Source organism: Trachinotus anak, unplaced genomic scaffold (genome assembly GCF_046630095.1).
Source record: "Trachinotus anak isolate AG129_WGS33_773 ecotype Australia unplaced genomic scaffold, CSIRO_AGI_Tana_v1 ptg000019l, whole genome shotgun sequence".
Taxonomy (NCBI): domain Eukaryota; kingdom Metazoa; phylum Chordata; class Actinopteri; order Carangiformes; family Carangidae; genus Trachinotus; species Trachinotus anak.
In genome coordinates, this window is record NW_027273870.1 from 24,204,943 (window position 1) to 24,228,264 (window position 23,322).

The window sequence follows — 23,322 nt, forward strand, 5'->3', positions numbered from 1 at the left end:
CAACGCCACCTAATGGACATGAATGACTAAATATTATATTACACTTACATTGCAGTATATATTACACTGCATCCTCAATTTTACAATAATTAAATAACCCAATCGGATGCATGCCTATTAAATAGAGTTGAATAGTTTTTATTTTAATTTCTTTTTCAACTTCATTGAGGCTTTGCTGAGAGCCTGGTATCATTTGCAGGTAAATGGCTGTTTTCAAATTCTTAAATTAGTGCATCAAAAGCCTTTTAGTCAATTCTCCTGCCTTTACATTTACATTTAGGTTATTTGAGGGTTGTCATTTAATGTCACAATTACGATAAAGCAATAAAAGGAGTATTTCAACAAATGTACTGCATCTGGAGAGTTTTCATTCAGGAACCACTACTACTCGGCCCCTAATGACCCTCTGGGCATTAGGGGCCGAGTAGTAGTGGTTCATTAGCATTTTTCTTGGTGAAATGTAAAAATATGCCCTGTTCATTATTCTACATTACTTACAAAAAGTTCCTGCTTGAATTGCTCAAGAACTCAAACATCTATACTTTTTGAATAAACTGAGAAATGAGGCTGTAGTTGACTCAGCAAATTACCCTAAAATCAATGTTTCAGGTACATAAGACAGTACAGATGGCAACCAAGATGAGGTTTCATTTCTCAAGAATCCTGTATTCAAACTTGCAATTAACTTTTATTACAATAAAAATGACAATGACATTGATATTTTGCTTAAAATGAAATTAAACAAAGTTAACTGATAGAAGGTATATGAGGTAATACTTTGACAAAAAGTCTATACAGTTTTACACAGCTGAATGCAAATAGACAACCAGTGGACCAGAAGTCATGAATATTTTCAGGAGTGCTGTTACAGAGCAGTTCTGCTTGTCTTGTCCCTGTTATGAGAATAATGTCCCCTTTCTTCAGCTCTGTGGTTCCTCTGAGCCTGTGTCAGTCCATCTGCAGCCTCTGTTTTCACCTCTGCAGCGTCTGTTTCAGTTTGCAGTTCTGCCTGTTCACCCTCAGCATCCTGAGCAGGCATGGTTCTCAGCCACTGCTGGTAGTAACCACGAAAACCATCAATCTGGACCAGGTAGTTGTTTCTGGACTTGTACTGAGATTTAGAGAGCAGAGAGAAGAATGGAAGGGAAGACAGATGAAGGGGTGAAATAAAAAGATGGGAACAGAGACAACATGAAAAATATGAGTCAGTTGAGAAACCATTTATCTGCAAATGAAACAAATCCATGTTCTGCCTTAAATGAATCAACCCTAACCACAGAGCAGACATCTGTGTGTGTGCTGACTAGACTGGAACACCAGTGGAAACTCCTGTGTCGCCATGTACTGCTCACCTGGTTGTAGTTGGGAGGATACTGTGCAGCAAACTCCAGCTGTCTGATGATGATCTCGTTGGGCCACACCCCCATGTCCCTCATACCTTTAAGTAGTGTTTTAAGGTAAATGTAATCCAGTCTCCGAGTTGCTCGGCCAATTAGAGCAGAGAACACCTGGACGTTAGGCCTAAGTCCTGCCTCCTGCAGAATGTGAAGATGAGAGAAAGCTCACAAAATCACATCATTTTTCTTCTCCTTGTACCACTACCATTCCTAGTACTGCAGCCAATACACAGCATTTTCTCTATGTCTACATTTATGTAAAACAAATATGAACTAGATAAATCTGTTCCAACTTTTAGGATGTGTGTTTCATCACCTGCATGTCCTTTAGCAGCTGCAGACCGTCCTTCTGACGCTCACAGCCTAATGCGAGGCTTCCAAATGTCTGCACGTTCACACTCACATTGCGCCGATGCATCACACTCAATACACCCTGGAGAGAGGAAGAAATACATCAAAATGAAAATAACATTTACACAAGTATCTCTTTCCAGAATCAGCCTCCTCTTTCTTCTTGATAACCTACAAGAAACAATATCAACATTTCTTCAGTAGAGAAAAAAAACCAAAAAACTGTTCTGTGGATTATTCAGATTAATCCACATACGGAGTCTATATGGAGACCCCTAATGTTCAAAATGAAATTTAAAAAAGTGGACATTATGAAATTAGCTATCATAACAAAATAATAAATTATCATAATGACCTAATAATTATTTTAATCTATTTCATGAACCCTGTGTCTGTTCACAATAACAGAGTTTTTTTTAGGTATGGTTTCAGGTTTTCCAGAGTATATTTTTATTTCACAATGCCATTTTCCCCAGAGAGTGTTTGATTTCATAATGCAACATTTCATTGCTGTTGCTTAAAATATAGGACATGATCATTTATATCATGCTGTCTTGTTTTTTTTATTTGGTTTTGAACACAAAGACATGTTGTATAAATAAATCTGGCCACATATAACCAACATTTACAGTATCTACAAGGCTAGGTACCACTAGGAGGAAGGGTGATTGTTTTTGTTTTTTTGTAATTTGGGTGACTTGACTTTAATGCCAGACACATTGCTCAGTAATGGGCAAGATGAAGGCCTCTTCACCTCTTCAAAGGGCTGTTTGTGGGTTAAGACTTGGTTTTAGGGCTGGAGTTAAAATTAGGTTTAGGGTAAGGGTTGGGGGTGGGGTTAGTTACATTTAGTTGTGATGGTTTAAGTTATAGTAAGGGGCTTGGGAATGAATTATGTCGAGGAGTGTCCTCACAACTATAGAAAGACCATTATGTGTGTACGTGTGTGTGTGTGTACCTTTGCCATCTCTAGGTCACCAGCTCTGGCGGTTCTGCGAATCACAGAGTTAAAGAACGCCACGTCGAGCTTGACGTGATGCTGCTTGGCGACCTGCAGCAGCATCTGCAGAGACTGGTGGTCCGGCTCCATCGTATCGGCCAACAGGGTCAGAGTTCTGAGGTCTGGACTGAGTCCGTTAGCAGCCATCTTCTCCAGAAAACCTTCAGCTCCTCCAATCAGGGCAAGCCTATCAGACGCCCCATCCACAGTGCTGAGGGAGATCACAGCACCCTTCCTCCCATCAAAGAGGTCCAGCAGATTAGGCGCTGTGGAGTTCACTAGGTCAACAGGCAGTGATATATTTTCTGTTTGTCTGACTGGTATCAGGTGTGTGGATTCTTGTCTGCTAAACGACTCCTCACTGCCTCTGTGTGGATCAGGCTGGATAAACAACTGCCTCTCCAGAAGGTCAATGTCTATCACTTCCTTGCATCGGGACACACGTTCTGTCTCTTTCTGGCTCTCCCACTCAGGCCTAAGCAGAATGCGAGTGGCCAGGGCAGGATCGCCAATCCCACAATCCCTTGCAGTTCTCAAGAGCAGGTTATAGTTCTTGGAGTCTGGACGAATTCCTGACTTCAACATCTGGCGCCAAACCTGAAACAAATACAGAGTTAGACTACGTCCCCACTGGGTCGTCTGGATTTTGAAACACTGTTTACGTGCATTACGTTACTGTCACATACACCCGACCATGGCTTGGCATCATGTCTTTGTTTCGCTAATGTTTTCCTCATATGCACTAAAATGCCAGCTTTACAGTTTAAGATTTATCCGCTCTGAAAAGTGTTTTGAGAAAGCTGTGTTTGGAGAGAGAAAAACATCAGCCTCGAGCTGAAACAATTAGTCAATTAATCAATTCATTGATCGATTAATCAATTCGTTGATCGACAGAAGTTAATTGACAATTATTTTGTTAATCTGTTATTCGTTATTTATTTTTGAGCAAACAAATTAACAGGCCCTAGCTTCTCAAATATGGACATTTGCAGGTGTTTTTAATCCTCTGCTTGTGAATTAAATATCTTTGGGTTTTAAACATTTGTTCAGACAAAATAAGCAATTTGAAAACATTCATTAGCTGCAGAACTTAACTCATTAAATTCAGCAAGCTCAACATGCTCTTATTCACTGGAAAATTTCATACACATCTCTAGGTTCCTGCAAACATGCATCTACCTGTAAAGCCAGTCTGAATCCGGTCTCTTTGTCCTTCAAGCAGCCCATCAGCAGGTAGTGAAACGTCTCCTGAGTTACAACATGTCCATTCTGCAGCATCTCCTGCAAACACACACAAACCCATGTATAAACACAAATCTCACACAGTTCAGCGGAGAGACTTCTTTCCAAACACCCAGACAAGTGCTGTACCCTGAGCGTGTGAATGCAGGCCTGCAGGTGGTTGGTGACGGCGTGCGTCTTGAGAAGAGCGTGGTATGTGATGGTGCTGAGGGCGTAGTTTTTGCGACGGAGTTCTTGCTCCAACTTCAACGCTTGCTGAAGACCGGCTTGTTTGGAAGGTGATTCAGCGCAGGCGTTGAACAGTGCAGTGTAAGTCGCATCTACAGCATCGAGACCTCGCTTCTTCATCTGGAAAACACACACACACACGTCATTATACACGTTATTACACGATCTGAGGAAATCAGGTAGGAGCAGTAGTACAAATGTTTCAAAAATATGACTTGCTTGCTTTTCTTCATATATCATTATAAACTAAAGACTGGCTTTTGTGGGTGTTAATAAGACTGAGTTTGCCGTTTAGTCTCACGTTCATGATCTTTGATCTTTGAAAGCATCAAGCTGCAGGCTTGTCAGGTAAACCTTGCTTGTACCAATGCAGTCTAATGCAACAAGCCTGCAGTAATTCATACTTTCATTAAGGTTATTTTTGTTGACACCGTTTCAAACATGGGTCGCTCAAACCTAATGTTAATTTGGAAGAGGAAGTTTGTTGCAGTGTGGTATGTTATACTAGTGTAGGTGTTTCTAATATTTAGTTTCTTCCTGTGGATACGAGTCGGTTGGTAAAGTTGAATCATCATCTTCAGTCTCAACAAAACCTGGACATTGTAACACTCACAGGGCTAATTTTTACACAACATTAGTTTTAACTAGGTGTGCCTTATAAACTTTTTCAGCAATTGAGTGTAAGCTGAACTAATAATGACTAAATCAGGCTGATTGAAGACAGGCTTTTTTATCACTTTAAAATCTGAAGTAACATTTAATGTATTGATGGAGATGCTAAATGAACATATAAACATGATACAAGTATAGAAATGAAAGATTCCTACATCATTGTAGAGTTTGAAGGCCTTTTTGAGCTGTCCAGCTCGACCACAGCCTCCTATCAGGATGGTGTAGTTGTACTCCTGCGGCTGCAGCCTCTCTCCCTTCAGCATGTCTCTGCTGAACAAATCCAAAGCCTCCTGCAGCTGTGAGACCACAACATATGTTTGTCAACAACACAGAAAGAAAACAGGACACACATAGGAGTTAAACTGGACTGACCTTGTTGTTTTTGATCAGCTTCTTGCACTGTAAGAAGTACCAGTACGGTGTGTTTCTCCTCCCGGGCCTCCTGCGAGCTCCCACCGCCTCTGCCTCCTCATCTTCCTCCCAGGCTCCGTCCTCCTCTCGCTGTCGCAGATCCTGGAGGTCTGGGCTGCTTTTCTTGAACAACCTCCTGGAAGAATAGTCGGTGGAAAGGTTGCCGAAGCCCTCTCTGTCTTCTGGGGCTGAGGGGACATCCATGGGGTTCGCACCGCCCTGGGAAGCCGCGGACAGGGAGACAGACCTGACCGGTCGTCCCTTTGGCAGCTGCCAGGTAGTCGGCGTGAGGAGCCTGGACGACCGGAGCTGGGACAGGTTTTGTACCCCTGTCAGACTCAGGCCGCTGGGAGGCTTCTTCACCACCGAGAGGAGGCACAACTTAGCAACAGGGACCGAGATTTTCCTCCCATTTCGCACGCATGAACAGGCCACGGACGTTAACATGATTAATATTTTGGTTGGTTTTTTTTTTTTTTTAAATCAAGCTAACGACAGTAAAGTAAACAGGTACACGGCTCATGAGGCTCATTCATGGCTAGCTGATACCTGCGTAGCTTCAGTCATGTCAGGCACCACGATGTTTCAAGGCCGAACGAAGCGAGACTGAGACCTAAATAATCGATAATGAAAGAAACTCGTAAACCCCCTTGTTTTGGCGTTTCGCTCCTCGGAGAGAATTAACAACAACTATTTCTCTGAATTAAAACCTCATTGTTTATTACTGGGCTGTATAAACAGTTGAAGGACCTTCACATTTTCTGGTTGGGATGTGGCACTCCGATCGACTGCATCGTCGATAGATTATTATGCCGCTACAGGCTGCACAGGTTGTGTAAATAATGAAAGCACCGCCCCCAGCTGGGTTTAAACGCGTCTACACGTGTCTTACGTCTCTTCCTGGGGTGAAGTGAGGAGAGGACAGTGTGTCAGGATTAAGAGGAGTCTATAAAGACTGCTCTGATTCAGCTGTCAGAGGCCACAGGCTTCACGGATACACAGCTTATAATGGTAAAATAATGTGTGTGTGTGTGTGTGGTATTTATGTGACAACATTATTACCGTGTGAGATACCTATGTAGCAGTGTAGCCTAGTTTTGATGTCTCAGCAGAGGGCTCCAAAGTTCAAATAAAGAATTTGACTTAAATGTAATTACAGGCACGGAAAGTGATTTATTATTGTGATTAAAACTTCGCTCACTAAACAAGAGCGTCCTGTGAATGATTCAGTGAAAGACACCAGTTCTTTCAGTATTTTCAAGGCTTGAGGATGTGGGGTCAGTATCTTTAAATACAAGTGAAAAAGGAGTTACATTGAAATTAAACGAAGGCGCTGGCAGTATTTTTCCCGTCAAAATAGTTTGTTCCTCATGTTGTTCATCTCATAATTAATCGTAAATGTACCAAGGCTCAATAAAAGGCCATTTAATGTCACAGTTCTGATGATTTTCTGCCACATTTACATACTATCTAAAAAAAAAAAACAATAAACATGATTTTTGTACAGGCTCCTGAACAAGACCAGCAAGCTGCACCCTCCCATCCTGTGTCCAAGGCCACACCTCCTCCTGGTGCAAAGCACACACACACACACACACACACACACAACAAATGTACAATGTGATTAAAAAAAACAACATTTTTGTTTGAATTAAACAGTACACTCAATGTTTAATTTTGTGAGTGATTTTTCAGACATTCTGTGTTTTGAGGATGCGTTTTCCTCAGTAACAATGCACTTCTGAAATAATCATATAAAGCTCTATTTTAAAAATGAGACTCTGAATTGGTGGTTTAAGTGTTTTTCTCTCTCTTGTGAAACGGCCAGATGATTCACCGACAGACGAACCTCAGACCAGAGCAGACCTCTTACAATGTGAGTCCTGTTATCTACAGTAAAGCCAAACACAGTCTCATCAGTCAAGTGAACACTATTGAATTTGCAATAATTTGATTTAATCCCATTACCTTGGCATCACAAGTAACTGAGTCATTTTGTCGCCATAAAGGGATAAAGGCTGTTTAGTACAGCTGCACATTAAAAACTGTATTGAATAAAGGTGATATCATCCCTCTGCAGCATATCTGGGCTGTTTTTAGTGGACGAGAGTATGAATTTATTCTCAGTAAAAAGGATTGTGCTGGTGAAATAAAAAAAGAAACACAACACCTAAAATTAGTTTATCAATGAAGAAAGAACTTTCATGGCGTGATAAGCTAGCTGTTTCCCTCTGTTTCTTTATGCCAAGCTAAGCTAACCAGCTGATATCAGTAAGAATGATATCATCTAACTCTCAGCAAGAAAACAAATAAGTGTATTCCCCAAATTGTAAACCTATTCCTTCAAACACACTCTGGGAGGGAACACTGTTCAAGAACAAGTTTGAAATTCACCCAGCTGAGAGTGCAGCTGTATTCCTGAGGTAAAACCCTGTCACACATTCACATGAGGTGTATAAATGAACGATCTGTCAGGTTTTGTACATCTGTCCACTTCTTCCTCTCCACTCCAGATTACTGTCACCTCACCCTGAACCCGAACACAGCATACAGAGAGCTGCGTCTGTCTGAGCACAACAGAAAGGCAGAGCTCACAAGTTTAGTCCAGGACTATCCTGAACACCCAGACAGGTTCTCACATCTCTTTCAGGTGCTGTGTGATGAGGGCCTGTCAGGGCGCTGTTACTGGGAAGTGGAGTTTGAAGGGTCTGCCGAAGTAGCAGTGGCGTACAAAGATATTGGCAGATCAGACTATTATCACGAGTGTGCATTTGGCTGCAACGACAAGTCCTGGAGTTTGGACTTAAACAAAAACAGCAAATGTTTCCGACACAATGATGAGGAGACTGCAGTGCCGGAGCCTCAGTCCTCCAGAGTTGGTGTGTACCTGGATCATAAGGCAGGGATTCTTACTTTCTACTGTGTCTGTGACACGACGCTGCAGCTGATGCACAGAGTCGAGACCACGTTCACACAGCCTCTCTACCCCGGGCTGTGGGTGGCAGACAAGGCCCATTTGTGTGACCTGGAGTAGCAGTTCCTCCCAGTGTGTGTCCAGTCAGCCTCATGTCAGCAAATGTTGGTCCACCGGCGATACTGCACAGTGGGGTCGAGCATTATTGCTTCCAGCAAGAGTGTGAATGCCACAAAACATCAAGCCACATAACAGGATGCAGGGAATACAAAGCCTTGATTTTTTAAATATTTTTTAGGAATCAGAAAAACTTTGTTAAAATTGATTTGACTGTCAGACTTAATTAATCACTTATTTCATTCATTTTCATTGTTGGCCATGCTAATGAGTCCAGGAATGGCAATGTCAGTATTGGACAGATACTACTAAACATAAATGTATTAGCATGCTGATGTTAGCATTAAGCTCAAAGTTTAATCTGAGCTGCTAGCATGAATGTAGACTCCTGTATCGAAGTAGCTGTTATAGTGTATTCTGCTTAATATGTCTCAGATTTGTTATGATAAACACAATAGTTCTGCATAATTATTGTTATGTACTTTAAGTCAGAAATCAACAAACGAAAATGCCATTTTACTTTTTTTTTTTTTTTAACATTTTACTGTCATTGGTTAATTTGTTTAAAAAGTACATATCCATATCTGTCTTTTGTTATATGTTTTGATGCAATATAAGGAACTTTACCTCTGCTAAAATGTCTCAAACTTTCTGGAGCAACATGCTGTAAATGTCTGTGCAAATCACCATTGAAACCATTGCAGAATGGCTGAGTTGCAGTATCCTGCAGGACTAATGGAGAAAACACACTGTAGGGCGGAGTAATTGGGTTGCAAAAACTGTGGTGCACATCTGATGTAAAAATGTTCATTTCCTAGATAATTCGAAAAAATGTACACAACTAATCCCCCAGACACAGAACTGAAATGAACCGATCCATGAATTTTTACCTTTCATGAATGCCTGAGATTAGACATATGTGACAAGGAGAAAGTACCAACGTGGTGTTGGTATGCAGACAACAATATTAAAAGTAATTTATATGGAGTTTATTACATCATTAAAGTTTCAGAACAAATACATAATTTAATTCATATATTTGGCACTTATTTTCAAAATAGCAGAAATGATTTTTGATTGAGAAGCCAGAATACAGGCCCTCATGGCACCAAATATGAAATGTCATAGAACAAGACACTAAAAATCCCCACCAGCTCCAGAGCATCAGTCTGTAGCTAACCCTGACATTTGACCTCATTGTGGAGGTGAGTTTAAGTAAGTTTCCCTCCGTAGACCATCATTACTGAGTCATGTAAATGTAAGCAAGCATTAGTGGTGTCCTGTTGTAACCATTGTTGGTGTAACAGATCACAAAATAAGAAATCAGAGCACAGATGACAGTGTCAGTCTCTTTCATTTGTGATTTTCTTTTCCTGCAGAAAAAAAAAAACAGTTTGAACACCTAGGCTGTTAAGCACTAATCACACTGAAGCTTTGTGGTGATGTCACAGTGGTGATAAATGTGGTGGTTGGGCCACATGGCTCTGGAACAAAGTTATCCGATCCAGCAGCGTTAGTGGGATATCTCTGATGACTGAAGGCAGGTCTTCATGTTGTAATGGATAGATGACCACACTCAGGGCTGAGCGCTCAACTGAAAATCTGACCGAGAGAGAAAACACAAGAAAAGGTGAAATCTGTGATTAGACACACAATGAGATGCTTGATGGACAGTGTGGCCACACACACACACACACACACACACACACACACACACACACACACAATCACCGACCTGTCCAACAGAGCTTTCTGCAGTGTGCGACAAGCCACCAAGGTGCCACCCATGAACATGTGACACATGATGACATGACAGCATCGCTCCATGAAGGCCTCTGTGGCTGATGGGTCAAAGGTGCCGCTGCGTGAGATGAGGCAGAGACGTTGCAGACGGGAGCAGGAGGACAGCGCCTCAAAGAATGACGCGTTGGCATTCAGGTAGGGCTGCTCTAACCTAAAGACCAAACACACAATTTTCAACAACGTAGAAAAAAAAAAACAAGCAAAGAATCCCCTATTTTTTGTAGTGAGTTTAAGGTATCACTTTTGACAAAAAACAACAAAAATAAAAACATCAAACTACAAGGTTCAGTCTGAATACATGGTTTGTATGTTTGCAAGTTTCTATAATTGAAATAATTATGGGATATGATGATGATCATGACAGGTTTTATAATTCTCTGTAAAAAAAAAATTAAATTACAAAAATAATAGATTGATAGATAATAGATTCTTCATCTTATTACAAAATTAGCCGAGCATGTAATGTCTCTAAATCTACTTAACATCCCATTAACATCCCACAGAGAAAAACTAATAGAGATTAAACTATTAGTTTTAATAATTAATTAAATATTTGAATTAATTAATAATACATGCTTCTCGTGAAAAGGGGGAAAATCTGAAAATCTTCATATCATTGCAGTAAATGACAGGTAACAAAGGTGCCTTCTAACCTGAGTTCCTGCAGCTGTGTGCACTGTTTCAGCGTGTCCAGCAAAGCAGGAGTGTAGTTCATGGTTTTTAGTGATCCCATGTTGGCAATGGACAAAACCTGTAGGTCTTTGCACTGCCTGGCCAGCTGAACCAAACCTGTCCCCTTTAAGACCCCAGGAAGCCCAGCCAGAGTCAGACGACGTAATCGAGGCAAAGCCTCAAGGGCGGCCAAATGCGAATCGCCGACTCCTCGAGCCCACGCACACATACCGCGAGGCTCCACACTGGCACGAATGCAGGGCTCAAGCCGAGGCAGCGCAGAGACAAAACCTGGGCCAATGAGCTCTAGGGTCTCTAAAAAAGGGCAGCCAGCTAAGAGCTGAACGAGCCCTGATGTGCTGTCCCTTGACAAAGACTCTGAATCGGGCTTGTAAATCTGGAGCCCCACACGTGGAGCTTTCTTTAGCCCCAGGAACAATGAGGAAGGAGACATGTTGTTTGTAGAGATGTGATGTGTGTTTAAGCCGTCTGACAGAGCGCAGGCAGGCAGCGTGAGAGAGCGCAGGTGTCTGAATTTGACCAAGCTGGCACACAGGTGTGTTTCCCCACCGAGCCCAGGTGAGTGTTCATGATGATAGTGTGTGTGCATCAGGTTCAGGTGTTTAATGTTGGAACAGCCCATTGCCAACTGGCTTATTGTCCCAGGAACCAGGTGATCTTCCACATTCCTACATTCTGAGTAAAGGACCTGGTTGATCCCGCTGAGGTTCAGGCTGGTCAGCTGTGTAGCATCTCTGACTCCTCCCTCCAGCAGCGACTGGAACACCTGAGGCCACAACGCCGGGCAGCGACTGAAGCTGAGGTGCTTTGGACTGTTTCCCTCCAGAGCTCTCTTCAGTGACAAGGAGTCCAGCCAGGAGCGAGGCAGCTGCAGGGCCTCCAGTTCACCTCGTTGACCCAAGCTCTGGGCCAGTGAGGGGGCAGCAGGCCAGTGAGCAGGGTTCGGACCAGGAATCGAGACGAGGAAAACCTTGAGGCGCTTCGGAACATGAACACAGAACACTGCCAGGTAGAGAAGGAGCAAGGTCTGGTTTACCTACGGACATTACCACAAAGATATATCAGTTACAGACATTAGGCACTTATTACAGTGTATACTGCAGGTGTACTGTATGGGAACATATTACTTGTACATGTAATACCAACAAGCTCACCTCTCCTGGAGCCAGCCTCGCAGTGAACTCCTCCAGCTGCTGGTAATGTGGCACACTGCTTTGACCCACCATTAACTGACAGCATACACCGACACCCTCTCTGGTCACATCTGGGATGTCAAACTGCAGCATCAGCCTACAGTACACAAATACAGACACGCACATTCAACGCTGTTCATATTTTTAGCCATGCTAGTGGCATGGCTCTAGGGATGGCGGCCTCAGTGCGTCCAGACTGAAATATCTCAACAACTACTGGATGGATTACCAAGAAGTTTTGTACAGGCATTCATGGTTCCCTCCGACTTTGGTGACGCCCTCACTTTTCATCTAGTGCCGCCATAATGTTGACATTTATAGTTTTGAGTGAAATGTATCCACAACTAGTGGATGGATTGCCATGCATTTTGGTACAGACCTTCGTGTTCCCTTCAGGGTGAACTGGGGTGACTTTGGTGATCTTTGGACTTTGGATTTCACCATCAGGTCAGAATTTTAACTTGTTCAATTCACTGATTTATGACTAACATGACACTAATGACATTCACATCAGCCTCAGTGTTACTACATGATGCATAAATGCTCTAGCTGGTATCCTCACATTAAAATTGATAAAAGTAAATATAATGCACTGTGTGAAATCTCAGTAATATGACAGATCCTTACTTGCGGAGTTGGGCGCAGCACGGCACCACGCCATAACTCGGGGTCAGCAGCGTCTGTCTGAGCTCCGACAGGCGGCTCAGCGAACCCACTGCCTCTGAACTAAGCTGAGCAGAGTTGAAGCCCGGTGCCACATCAAAAGCAAGTGATCTAAGTAAAGAGAGGGAGGAGAGGAGACGGGACAGACGAACGGAAGTGAGGCGACAGCCGGTGACATCGAGGTGTGTCACTGCCCTGCAGCGAGCGAGATGGTCCATGGTAGAGCCAGACAGCCAGTAGCAACCATTCAGGCTCAGAGACTGCACCCGATTGGCTAGCTGCTTCAATATGTGCTGAACCAAAAGATCATCAGCCTGGAGGAAAAACAAGAACAAAATGTATTATATTCCACTGTGATGTTAGAGAAATGGTTTTAAATACACAGAAAGCTCCATAGATGCATGAACTTGATTATTAGATATACTGTGATAGAAATCTTTACTTAAACAATCCCGAAACATGCCTCATCAGAGCAGAGGATAAAACGTTTTTTCAATAGCTTTACCAGATACTCCTCAGACAGGCTGACGTGTGCGAGCAGGGTCTTATCGTGGCACAGCGTCTGTAACTTGTGGCAGACATTCGCCACATTCAGCAGCAGGTCACACACTGGAACATGGCGGAGGATGCACAGTAGGATCTCATCGGACAGATCCGACATTCCCACCGAGGTAGACGACATTGTGTCCTCATCGCATACCGCCTGAGACCAACGGTAAACAGTGTCACAGTTAGGTGCAGTGTATACGGTCAGCATTTGAGAAGAATTATCAAGATGGTCAAAATGCTAGAGATCTTTTAATGGCTGGTAACAATAACTAATTCCCACTACTTTGAATGAACGAAGCATCTTTTATGGTGATAGCTCTCCTTTTAAATCTCTGGTTGTAATAAGTAATTGGAGGAAATATTGTAAATCAATAAGCAGGACTACTTAATTACAATACTGAATATTTTATAGATACACTTTGCCTCAGTGCATCCTTTTGAGAAAATGTAAAGCATCATGTCAATAGTGAAATAACCACAATAGATAGACACTGGGTCTTGTAAATGATTACATGCATTTTTCTCTATTTCCTGGCATTTTATAGACATAAGAATTCATTGATTAATCTAAAAAATAATATGCAGATTACTCGATAATGAAAATGGTCATTATTTGCAGCCCTGCACACAGGTATATAAATTAGCTGATTACAAAATAATGAAGTTAATGTTTCAAGGATATAGCTTTTTGTATCCTGATACAAGACCCTTCACAGAGATGTACAGATTTGTTCAGATATAATATTAGTATTACCACCAGCAAAAGAGTCTCTGTCTGGCCACTGATTTACAAATTAATTATATTTTTGTCTGTTATCAGGTTGACTTAGGCTCAACGTTTGAAAAGAGACACTAAAACACATGTAATTCTATGGCAGTGCCCATGTGTTATTAACCAAACTTGGTCGAACAAGTTAACTGAAATTTGAGTGAAGTCTGGTATGATCCAACTTAGCGTTAACATTAGCTAACAGTTCAGCTGGTCCGCTCTGCGTTACCGTTGAGAAATTAATGAGATATCGATGAGGTTTGTCGGTCCACCAACCTGCACAATCTGTCGATCCATGTCCTCTGAAATGCCTCTCACTGTCCCACTCATGATCGGCAAGATTTTAGATGTTCATCCAGCCAGCAAGTGCTTCATGTCTCCGCGAAGCCGCTTCACAGTGAGCCAACTGTTGCCAGGACGGATGATGTTTGCTGCTGCACAACGGCGGAGGCTTTTACACTGACGGACACATTTCCTGTCGCTCCAGTCCGATTTTTGTTTGTTTTTTTGTTTTTAAATAAAATGAGCGTTTCTCACAGAAAATTGCAAAACATCAAAAGGATACTGGAAATAAAAATATGAAAAGTAGTATTTAGTAAAATATAGGCTATAATTATTTTTGATTATTATATATATATATATATATATATATATATATATATATATATATATATATATATATATATATGTATATATATATGTGTGTATATATATATATTGTAAGTAATAATAACAGATTCTGTATAAAATAAAAATAAAAACAAAAATAAAGACTTTTTAACGTTTTTTACATTAACGGCAAAACTACAAAACTAGTGTGTAGCTAAATTTTTCTTCATTAAAAAAAAAATCTTTATTTTTGCTTTTCATACAGAATCTAAATAAGTGCATTAAAATAAATCTTGCAGCGATATGAAAACCATGAATGGTGTAAATGTTCAGCTCCAAGAACAATTCATGTTGTTATTATGCACTCTGAACTGGCCCAGTTGCTTTAAATGTATATTCCCTTACAAATAATGGATGATGAGAGGAGGAGCCCCGCTTTTATTTGTTCATAAAATGTGAATATTTATTTCCGGTAAATGAGTGTAATGGGCAGTAACTGTTCCATCAAACCGAACTGTATGTAATTAACAGAATATTGTTCAAACCACCGAAAGATAGGTTCACAATTTTAATGAAAGTTATTTTTTTCAATTTCATGACCATATATTCTACACCTTCCATTCAACAGCACTATTAATACCAATTCTACGTGTTGATAATTTCTCACATTAATTCAGTTGTCCACACGATGGCACTATAACAAAAAGTTTCACAGTGAAGTGACCGTTCATCCAAAATTTGCCCTTTGTGTCGTTTCACTGCTTTATGAATAGTCAGGTTGACTTATCAGTTAATGGTGTCCAGTATCAAGTTTTAAAGATGGACCAAACATTCATTAAAAACTTCTGAAACTGCTTCTGTAGTCAAATCCTGGATTTGTAATTTAGGTTACAAGTTCAATACTTCATTGAGGAGACCCTCTAAGGAATTTGTGGAATCGAGTGGTAGTTTGACAGTACTTGGTTAAGACAGCCTTCGTTAATAAGGAAAATTACACTTTTGTGTCATCTTAAAGACAAAGCAGGTTTTGACTTGACATAAGAATAAAAGCATGGGTGTCCCCAGTATGAACAATGTCTCCCAGATCTGTGAGCCAGCATACAATGCCAATACAACACAAGCCTGAGTAAGCTAAATCCCTCAGTATATCAAAATATCTTCCATGAAAAAAAAAGGCCCATTCATATGGTGGAGATGTATTTGAAGGTGGTGGTCACATTTTAACTTCCAGAGTGTAAAGCAACATGTGTCTTACCTTCATAAAGTCTGAAACGCAGTTAAATGTCATAAAATAAGGTTCCTTTGATTTTTGTGTGACAAGATAAATAAAGACCAAGTAGCCAGACTGGAATCTCAGACATGTGCGCTTTATTGGGTTGTTGTGTACACCAGAGGCTTGAAGCCCATTGCACAAACCTTCATACAAGGTAGAAGCTTTGCCTTTTGCATAATGACAAAAACAAACTGGACCAAGTATCGTTTAAGGCTGAAAGTACAAAAAACAAAAACAAGTATCAGATTACATAATTTACATATTAAGCAATACTACAGGTCTGTTGGGCTGTGGGCCCACCAGAGAATAAACCTTCATAGAGGCAAATAAGGTGGTGAACAAAGACATCTGGAATGACCTACACAAACACGACAATGGACATCATGTTCCTTCACATTCACACCGCCTGGGACGCTCTGTACTTCCGGCAGAGTTTCTCCCCATCAGGGGGCATGGTGCCATAGCCATAGTGATGAGGGAAATGGGAAGAGGTGTTGTGGGCTCCGCATACACCAGTGTGTTGGTGTAGGCATGTATGCAGAGCCAGTCGTTTGGGTTTGTAGCAGTGTGTGTTTTTGGGGAGGGGACTGACAGTCTATTTAGAAGCACTTCCTGTGGACAATGCTGGGGCCGGACTCATCATACTCCTGCTTGCTGATCCACATCTGCTGGAAGGTGGACAGGGAAGCCAGGATGGATCCTCCAATCCATACAGAGTACTTCCTCTCTGGGGGAGCAATGATCTGCATGGAGGAACAAAAAGTATTTAATACTGGAGTCCATTTACATCTGTTTAGAAACTGCACTTCCTGCAAGTACTTTAAGTCTACATTAAATATAGCTGAAGGTCAAAGGCAAGCAACAGACTCAATACTGCATTAACAGTGTTTGTCCACTGAGTGGCAGTAGAGGTACAGAACTTTCTGGAACATTTCTACATCATTTCCACAGGGAGGATGTGAATGGGTGATAAAGAAGAGTTTTACCTTGATCTTCATGGTGGTGGGTGCCAGGGCAGTGATTTCCTTCTGCATACGGTCAGCAATGCCAGGGTACATAGTGGTACCTCCAGACAGCACTGTGTTGGCATATAGGTCCTTACGGATATCCACGTCACACTTCATGATGCTGTTGAAGGTAGTTTCATGGATACCACAAGACTCCATACCTGTGAAAAGAGATTAGAAAGTGAAATGTAAGTCAAGGTTTGTGTTCTATACATATGAACAAATCTAAAACTCAAGTCTCATTTTCTGCTAAAATTACTGTGCTTCCCAACATTGTAACTCCTTTTATGCATTTCTTAAACTATCCATGAAGTATATAAATATTATTATTATTATTATTTTTTTTAATTCTGTCAAAAATAATGGCTCCATGATGTTACTTACCAAGGAAAGAGGGCTGGAAGAGGGACTCGGGGCAACGGAACCTCTCATTTCCAATGGTGATGACCTGTCCGTCAGGCAGCTCATAGCTCTTCTCCAGGGATGAGGAAGAGGCAGCAGTTCCCATTTCTTGCTCAAAGTCCAGTGCAACGTAACACAGCTTCTCCTTAATATCACGCACAATCTCACGCTCGGCTGTGAGGAGAGAAGAAAAGACATTTTATCATATTTCTGGTCTCCCCTAGTTTTGAATATCAGCTTGTTTTGAAGTCAGTATGTGTATGCTGCTCACCTGTGGTGGTGAAGCTGTAGCCCCTCTCAGTCAGGATCTTCATGAGGTAGTCTGTGAGGTCTCTGCCAGCCAGGTCCAACCTGAGGATGGCGTGGGGCAGGGCATAGCCTTCATAGATGGGCACTGTGTGGGTCACACCATCACCAGAGTCCATGACAATACCAGTGGTACGACCAGAGGCGTACAGGGACAGCACAGCCTGGATGGCCACATACATGGCAGGGGTGTTGAAGGTCTCAAACATGATCTGGAAGAGAGAAAAATGAGAGATGAGTCATCCAGTGAGTCAAAGTAACCTGAAGAACGCTGTAGGGGTTAGTATAGTCAGATCAAGAAAAGCACAGCACAAAGGCCTGTTTCGTTTTGATTATAGACACCATAGTAAAACCAGTCATTACAATAATCTATACTTTAGTTTGGTTGTGTTGACTGTACAAGATGGAGTGCAGTGACCTGCTCTACCATTATCTGTTGCATCATGCAGTAAGTGTAGTTAGATGCTTGTCATCTAAGTCCAACACAAGCCTAATTTGAAAACAGCAGTGACCATGCTGCAACTAGTCATTCCTGATGCATCACAGTGCAGAGAGATAGAGACCTGAAGCATCCGCAGAGATGAAAAGATCAGCTCAGGACAGAAGAAACCTGGAGATTGTAGGAGCAGGAGGAAACAGGTTGAGGGGAAGAAATGCCTGGGCTGCAACACAGTTGCCTGTTGGGCCCCTACAGCTGAGCTGAGCTGAGCAGGTTTCCTGACTGGGGGGATTTGTCAGTGTGTCAGCCAATGTTACCTGGGTCATCTTTTCTCTGTTGGCCTTGGGGTTCAGGGGGGCTTCTGTGAGCAGGACAGGGTGCTCCTCAGGGGCAACTCTCAGCTCGTTGTAGAAGGTGTGGTGCCAGATCTTCTCCATGTCATCCCAGTTGGTGACAATACCGTGCTCAATGGGGTACTTCAGGGTCAGGATTCCCCTTTTGCTCTGGGCCTCATCACCAACATAGCTGTCTTTCTGGCCCATACCAACCATCACACCCTGAAATGCAAAGAGGAGCGATTAGAAATTCAAATCAAAACTTGCAGTATACAAATGGGTATGTCATTTAAGGTTTAGAATTTATATCATGTAATTGGGGAGCTGTGTACCTGATGCCTGGGACGTCCAACAATGGAGGGGAACACAGCTCGTGGAGCATCGTCTCCTGCAAAGCCAGCTTTGCACATACCAGATCCATTGTCAACAACAAGGGCGGCAATTTCGTCTTCCATTTTCTAGATAGAGAGGGAGAGGAAAGATATAAAAAAAAGGGGAGAGAATGTTTAAAACTGATTCTCTGACTGTTCTGTGTTGAGTCTGGCAAACATCAATTCGGGTAAATCCTTGTCATTATGGAGACTGGACGCTGGATGTCGCAGTGGCGCAGGTTCCAGTCCAAATCCAGTGCTGAAAAACAAAGGCAGCTTCTCCCTGTGTCTGACCATGGCCATATAAGGGAAAAGTGAGAGCAGCTTAGAGACGGCGGCCCGGCCCGAGTGTCGTTTAAACCTCAAATGACACCGACAGCCGGCCCCTCCCCTCATCAGGACCATCACCACAGACTTCACCACCTTCATACGGCGGGCATGTACTTTAAGGCGGTCATTTAACAGGTGAAATGAATTAACTTCCATCCCATGTCATCAGGTGTATCGATATGTCGTGACCATAGTTACAAGGGGAATAAATTAAATAAATAAAAATAAATAAATAAAGCCAACTTCTGACTGACATTCGCAAAGATGTTTGTCAAATTACTGCAAGGCAACATTTACATGTCTACCTGCAATCTGAGTCAAGATCTTTTTAAGTTTAATCGGTCTAAGCAGCTATCATCTGTTTGTCTCTCTGCGTGTGCGTGCGTGTGCGTGAAACTGGAGACACCGGAGCCAGGACGCCGTGCCAAAGCAGATGCTTACATGTAAACGAGACGGTCAAGCTCTTTAACGCAGTCTGATTTGTTTGACCGATGAAGCGATGACAACATGCAGCAGCCAGGTTACTTCCACACTAAAACGACCGCATACCAACCACATATCTAGTTACACTCATAACTGCTAGTGACAGCGTCCTCTCACACTGCAACGATCAAAAGCCTGAGCCAAAATAAAAAAAAAAAAAAAAAAAAAAAAAAAAAAAACTTAAGAAAAAAATTTAAGTTCCAAGGACAACTTCAACTTAAGGGGTGTTGCACAGACAACCTCACATCACAACTTAACCGATGGACTAAATTCACCTTGTTGGCTTAAAACATCACATATGCACATATTAATTAAAAAAAAAAAAAAAAAAGCATTTAAAATAAGGCGAAAAAAAAAAATGACATCCCCATTCCCGCGGCTGCCTTACCTGTGTGAGGGAGGGTTATCGGCTTAGGAGGACTGTGACTGAGCGGTGCACTCCGGTAGGATTTAGTGTCTGAGCTTCACTGCAATGAGGGCCGGCGGACTGCAGGGTTTTATCAGAGCTCCTGCTGCAGCCCCTCTCCATAAAAGGAAAACTTTCCGTACGGCGCCCTCTGATTGGTCCTGCTGCATCCACTGGGTGTGGCGCATGCAGATAACAGCTCTGCGCCCTGACAAGACTGGAGGGACAAGTGACATGAAAACTGGCCTATACACTATCAAAATGATCAATCTGGGCTTGTTCGGGGTGTTCAATAAAACATGCGTCTCTCGGCTTCATTGTTGTTATGATCGCAATGGTGGTGATATACCAGTGTGAAACTGTTCTGGTAAAACACAACATAATCAGTGAGTAAGCAGCAAACTTAAGATGCGGGTCTGTTTCTGGCACTGCTACATTGAGCCAATCTTTTGATGTAATTCATATACATTTTAAGCCCTGACATCACCCATAATGGTAAGGGGCCTACATCCACTCAAATCCTGAACCACATTTGATCAAATAAACCTACGCTATCTCTATATTTGTGCAGAGCATTGACAAGCATTCCCTTAATTCTTCTAATTTCACTGAAGGACAAAGGTGACTCCAGAGCGCACTGCTAGATTTGCACTGAAGCCACCTAATGCATTTGTTGCAAAGCACAATTTTCTCATTCATCACAGATACTTGTGGTGAGTAGTGCCAGGACATGGGGTGATTACAATCTCAGGGTCACTGACAGCACTGTTAACACCCCGACTGACACGTCTGGCCTCGGCACACATCACACACACAAAACACACACACTCTCATGTGGTGTGAGGTGACAGTGATACTTGTGGTCAAGCTGAGGTATGTTGACAGCAAACACTAGGGAGGTTGTAAATCTCTCACCACTTGTCTGATAATGTTTTAAGTTGGTGGAAGGGGCAGATTAACCTTGCTGGCCTCAGTGAGATGTGACAGCCAGGTGTGTAATTTCCGGACCACACCTGCTTGATGTCAGCATGAAACCGTGAGGCCTGTTATGAAATTATTATTCATCAACGCGACTCACTTAGGTATGCATGAACACACCTAATCATGGACACGCCAAGACATGTCACACAGCTTACCTCACTGTGATTCTCTCACCTGAAATATTTGTTAAGATGTTACAATTATTTTTATGAACACACGCTTGGAAATCTTCACGCAAAAAGATCATCTTATAAATTGACCGGAGACTAAGTGGGTGGGTAAGGGTGCTGTTTTAACTCAATAAGGGCACTGGACAAAGACTCATAAACTTACACTAGGAATTCTTGCTGGCTCTATGTGTTCCTAATAAGGATATATGGCAGCTGGCTCACCAAAAGAGACAGGAAGTAGGTTTCACAGACCCTCACTTCTGCAGATGCATGCAGGAAGTGACCACACAGTCCTACAAACACACACATCCATACACATGCCCATATGTCATCAGGTATGGAGCAGTTAAGGACAATATAGAATGAGCTGATCAGGGAATTGGCTTTTCAGATTGGCATTATCCTGCTCCAGACAGGCACTAAGCACACACACAAACACACACAAACACACACACACGCGCACACACACACACACACACACACACACACACACACACACACACACACACACACACACACACACACACCAAGTTTAGACTCAGGGCAGGACAACCATCCCTTTAAGAGTTCCTTTGGATGACGTCCATATAAGGAGATATTGGAGCGAGTCACATGGGGGGAAGAATGCATTGCTCAGGTCATGTGACCAGTCTGAGGAAATGAATGAATCTCCCTTTTTAAGGCTGTGTGTGTGTTTGTGTGTGTCAGTGCACATGTTGCTTTATTTTGCCACTTTTCACCTTGATTTCTGTGTTTTTCATCCATACACACTGTTTTATATTTAGAGTTATTTCCTCCTCTTTAATTTTGCTCTCACTAACTCATTCCTGACAATCATCGTTTCCTCTGGACACTCATGCCATTCCTCAAGCCATTTCAAAATTCGGCAGTGTGCATGACTCATGCATGTATTACAACACACGCGCACACACACACACGCACACACACGCACTCCCTCCCTGCATTGCTCACTCGCACAGTCAGAGAAACTCACAGGCCTGGCTCTCAGCTCTGACTAAGACCGTATAAGGAAGAAGCTAGCAGGTAGCTTCTGTCCACTTTCACTCATCCCTCTCCCCATCTCTAGCTCTCTCTCTCTCTCTTACACACATTAACTGGCTTCCTTTATTTGCCACATTTCCGCCCTCTCCCGAATCAATCACTCCCTTATTCATTTTCCCAGGATAGGGACAATTATAGGAGTGCAATATGAGGTCAGTGCACATATTTGCCTGTTTCACTCCCTACCAGTCTTTCCCAGTCATTTATGGCATCACATTCCAGCTCAGTTTCATACACGGCATCGAGCGGGAGGTGTGGCTTGTTTGTGTGTGGCTGTGTGTGTGTGTGCTCCAGTGAGAGGAAGAAGGTATGTTGGAAGTGTAATATTATAAGATACTAATTTATATAGACAGAAAATCTCAATGAAAAGCAAACACATCACATCGTTTCTCAGATCTGTGCAACTACTTTTCTGTGGTTCGGGTCCAAATACATCTCTGACTCACTCTACAACGGCTGGTTTAACCTGTTGGGGATCCACCCTCTATCCACAGAAAATCCTAATGAAAAGCAAACACATCACATCGTTTCTCAGATCTGTGCAACTACTTTTCTGTGGTTCGGGTCCAAATACATCTCTGACTCACTCTACAACGGCTGGTTTAACCTGTTGGGGATCCACACTAACAATGTCCTTAATAATAATGTCCTATGACTACAGTGTACACTACACTGGGGCCCTTTCTAAGAAAGGACCACAAGATTGGGTTGTAAATATCAAATTATTTACAATCTGGGGTTTTTGGGGCTCCTGGGGGCCTGTGGCCCCAGGACAATTCTCTGGTTTGCACAGTTGGTAATCCAGTCAAATTTTAATCTTTGTTTCCTTTCTTGAAACTGACTGGCCACTTGGTATGATATTGTGAACTTGTTAGCAAACAGTTGTATATTTACACATCCAGCAAATATAGAACGTGTGTGTGTGTGTGTGTGTGTGTTTGTGTGTGTGTGTGTGTTTTGTTTTCTGAGAGACCCAGGCTAGCAGTTACCCCTGTTTCATTCTTTAGCTAAGATAACTCCTTATTCCTCATACAAAAATGAAAGAGGTATTAATGGTCTCATCTAATTTTCCCTCAAAAAAGCAAATAAGCATATTCTTCAAGCAGCCAGACCTTCATTTAACTTTCACTTGCATCTTGATCCATC

At 42.3% G+C, this 23,322-nt stretch overlaps 4 protein-coding genes across 4 annotated transcripts; 1 reads left to right on the forward strand and 3 right to left on the reverse strand.

Moving 5' to 3' along the window:
* Window positions 1-640: 640 nt before the first annotated feature.
* On the reverse strand, window positions 641-5,891 carry ptcd1 (pentatricopeptide repeat domain 1). Its single transcript, XM_071504420.1, has 8 exons — window positions 5,263-5,891; window positions 5,046-5,186; window positions 4,120-4,338; window positions 3,928-4,029; window positions 2,707-3,345; window positions 1,714-1,830; window positions 1,353-1,535; window positions 641-1,111 (listed from the first exon to the last, which is right to left on the reverse strand). The coding sequence occupies exons 1-8, from the start codon at window positions 5,746-5,748 to the stop codon at window positions 866-868; spliced, it is 2,133 nt and encodes a 710-aa protein (XP_071360521.1). The 5' UTR covers window positions 5,749-5,891; the 3' UTR covers window positions 641-865.
* Window positions 5,892-6,171: 280 nt separating this feature from the next.
* Window positions 6,172-8,970, forward strand: LOC139636379 (stonustoxin subunit alpha-like). Its single transcript, XM_071504422.1, has 4 exons — window positions 6,172-6,312; window positions 6,809-6,872; window positions 7,130-7,177; window positions 7,815-8,970. The coding sequence occupies exons 1-4, from the start codon at window positions 6,310-6,312 to the stop codon at window positions 8,333-8,335; spliced, it is 636 nt and encodes a 211-aa protein (XP_071360523.1). The 5' UTR covers window positions 6,172-6,309; the 3' UTR covers window positions 8,336-8,970.
* Window positions 8,971-9,306: 336 nt separating this feature from the next.
* Window positions 9,307-14,451, reverse strand: fbxl18 (F-box and leucine-rich repeat protein 18). The gene is made up of 7 exons (XM_071504419.1): window positions 14,279-14,451; window positions 13,190-13,387; window positions 12,649-12,998; window positions 11,983-12,118; window positions 10,789-11,864; window positions 10,068-10,286; window positions 9,307-9,934 (listed from the first exon to the last, which is right to left on the reverse strand). The coding sequence occupies exons 1-7, from the start codon at window positions 14,330-14,332 to the stop codon at window positions 9,778-9,780; spliced, it is 2,190 nt and encodes a 729-aa protein (XP_071360520.1). The 5' UTR covers window positions 14,333-14,451; the 3' UTR covers window positions 9,307-9,777.
* Window positions 14,452-15,957: 1,506 nt separating this feature from the next.
* On the reverse strand, window positions 15,958-20,086 carry actb1 (actin, beta 1). The gene is made up of 7 exons (XM_071504158.1): window positions 19,946-20,086; window positions 18,706-18,831; window positions 18,356-18,595; window positions 17,565-17,811; window positions 17,276-17,467; window positions 16,871-17,052; window positions 15,958-16,627 (listed from the first exon to the last, which is right to left on the reverse strand). The coding sequence occupies exons 2-7, from the start codon at window positions 18,826-18,828 to the stop codon at window positions 16,484-16,486; spliced, it is 1,128 nt and encodes a 375-aa protein (XP_071360259.1). The 5' UTR covers window positions 18,829-18,831; window positions 19,946-20,086; the 3' UTR covers window positions 15,958-16,483.
* Window positions 20,087-23,322: the final 3,236 nt, after the last annotated feature.

Excerpts from the sequence above, each read along its gene's own strand:
- ptcd1 (XM_071504420.1), bottom strand. The coding sequence starts at position 5,748 with ATGTTAACGTCCGTGGCCTGTTCATGCGTGCGAAATGGGAGGAAAATC. Across the intron at positions 5,187-5,262 it reads AGCTGATCAAAAACAACAAG|CTGCAGGAGGCTTTGGATTT; the intron begins GTCAGTCCAGTT and ends GTGGTCTCACAG. Across the intron at positions 4,030-4,119 it reads CCTGCATTCACACGCTCAGG|GAGATGCTGCAGAATGGACA; the intron begins GTACAGCACTTG and ends GTGTGTTTGCAG.
- fbxl18 (XM_071504419.1), bottom strand. The coding sequence starts at position 14,332 with ATGAGTGGGACAGTGAGAGGCATTTCAGAGGACATGGATCGACAGATT. Across the intron at positions 13,388-14,278 it reads TGGATCGACAGATTGTGCAG|GCGGTATGCGATGAGGACAC; the intron begins GTTGGTGGACCG and ends CGTTGGTCTCAG. Across the intron at positions 12,999-13,189 it reads GCCTGTCTGAGGAGTATCTG|GCTGATGATCTTTTGGTTCA; the intron begins GTAAAGCTATTG and ends TTTTTCCTCCAG.
- actb1 (XM_071504158.1), bottom strand. The coding sequence starts at position 18,828 with ATGGAAGACGAAATTGCCGCCCTTGTTGTTGACAATGGATCTGGTATG. Across the intron at positions 17,812-18,355 it reads ACAGAGAAAAGATGACCCAG|ATCATGTTTGAGACCTTCAA; the intron begins GTAACATTGGCT and ends TCTCTCTTCCAG. Across the intron at positions 17,053-17,275 it reads CTTCCAGCCCTCTTTCCTTG|GTATGGAGTCTTGTGGTATC; the intron begins GTAAGTAACATC and ends CTCTTTTCACAG.
- LOC139636379 (XM_071504422.1), top strand. Across the intron at positions 6,873-7,129 it reads CAAGGCCACACCTCCTCCTG|ATGATTCACCGACAGACGAA; the intron begins GTGCAAAGCACA and ends TGAAACGGCCAG. Across the intron at positions 7,178-7,814 it reads CAGAGCAGACCTCTTACAAT|ATTACTGTCACCTCACCCTG; the intron begins GTGAGTCCTGTT and ends TCTCCACTCCAG.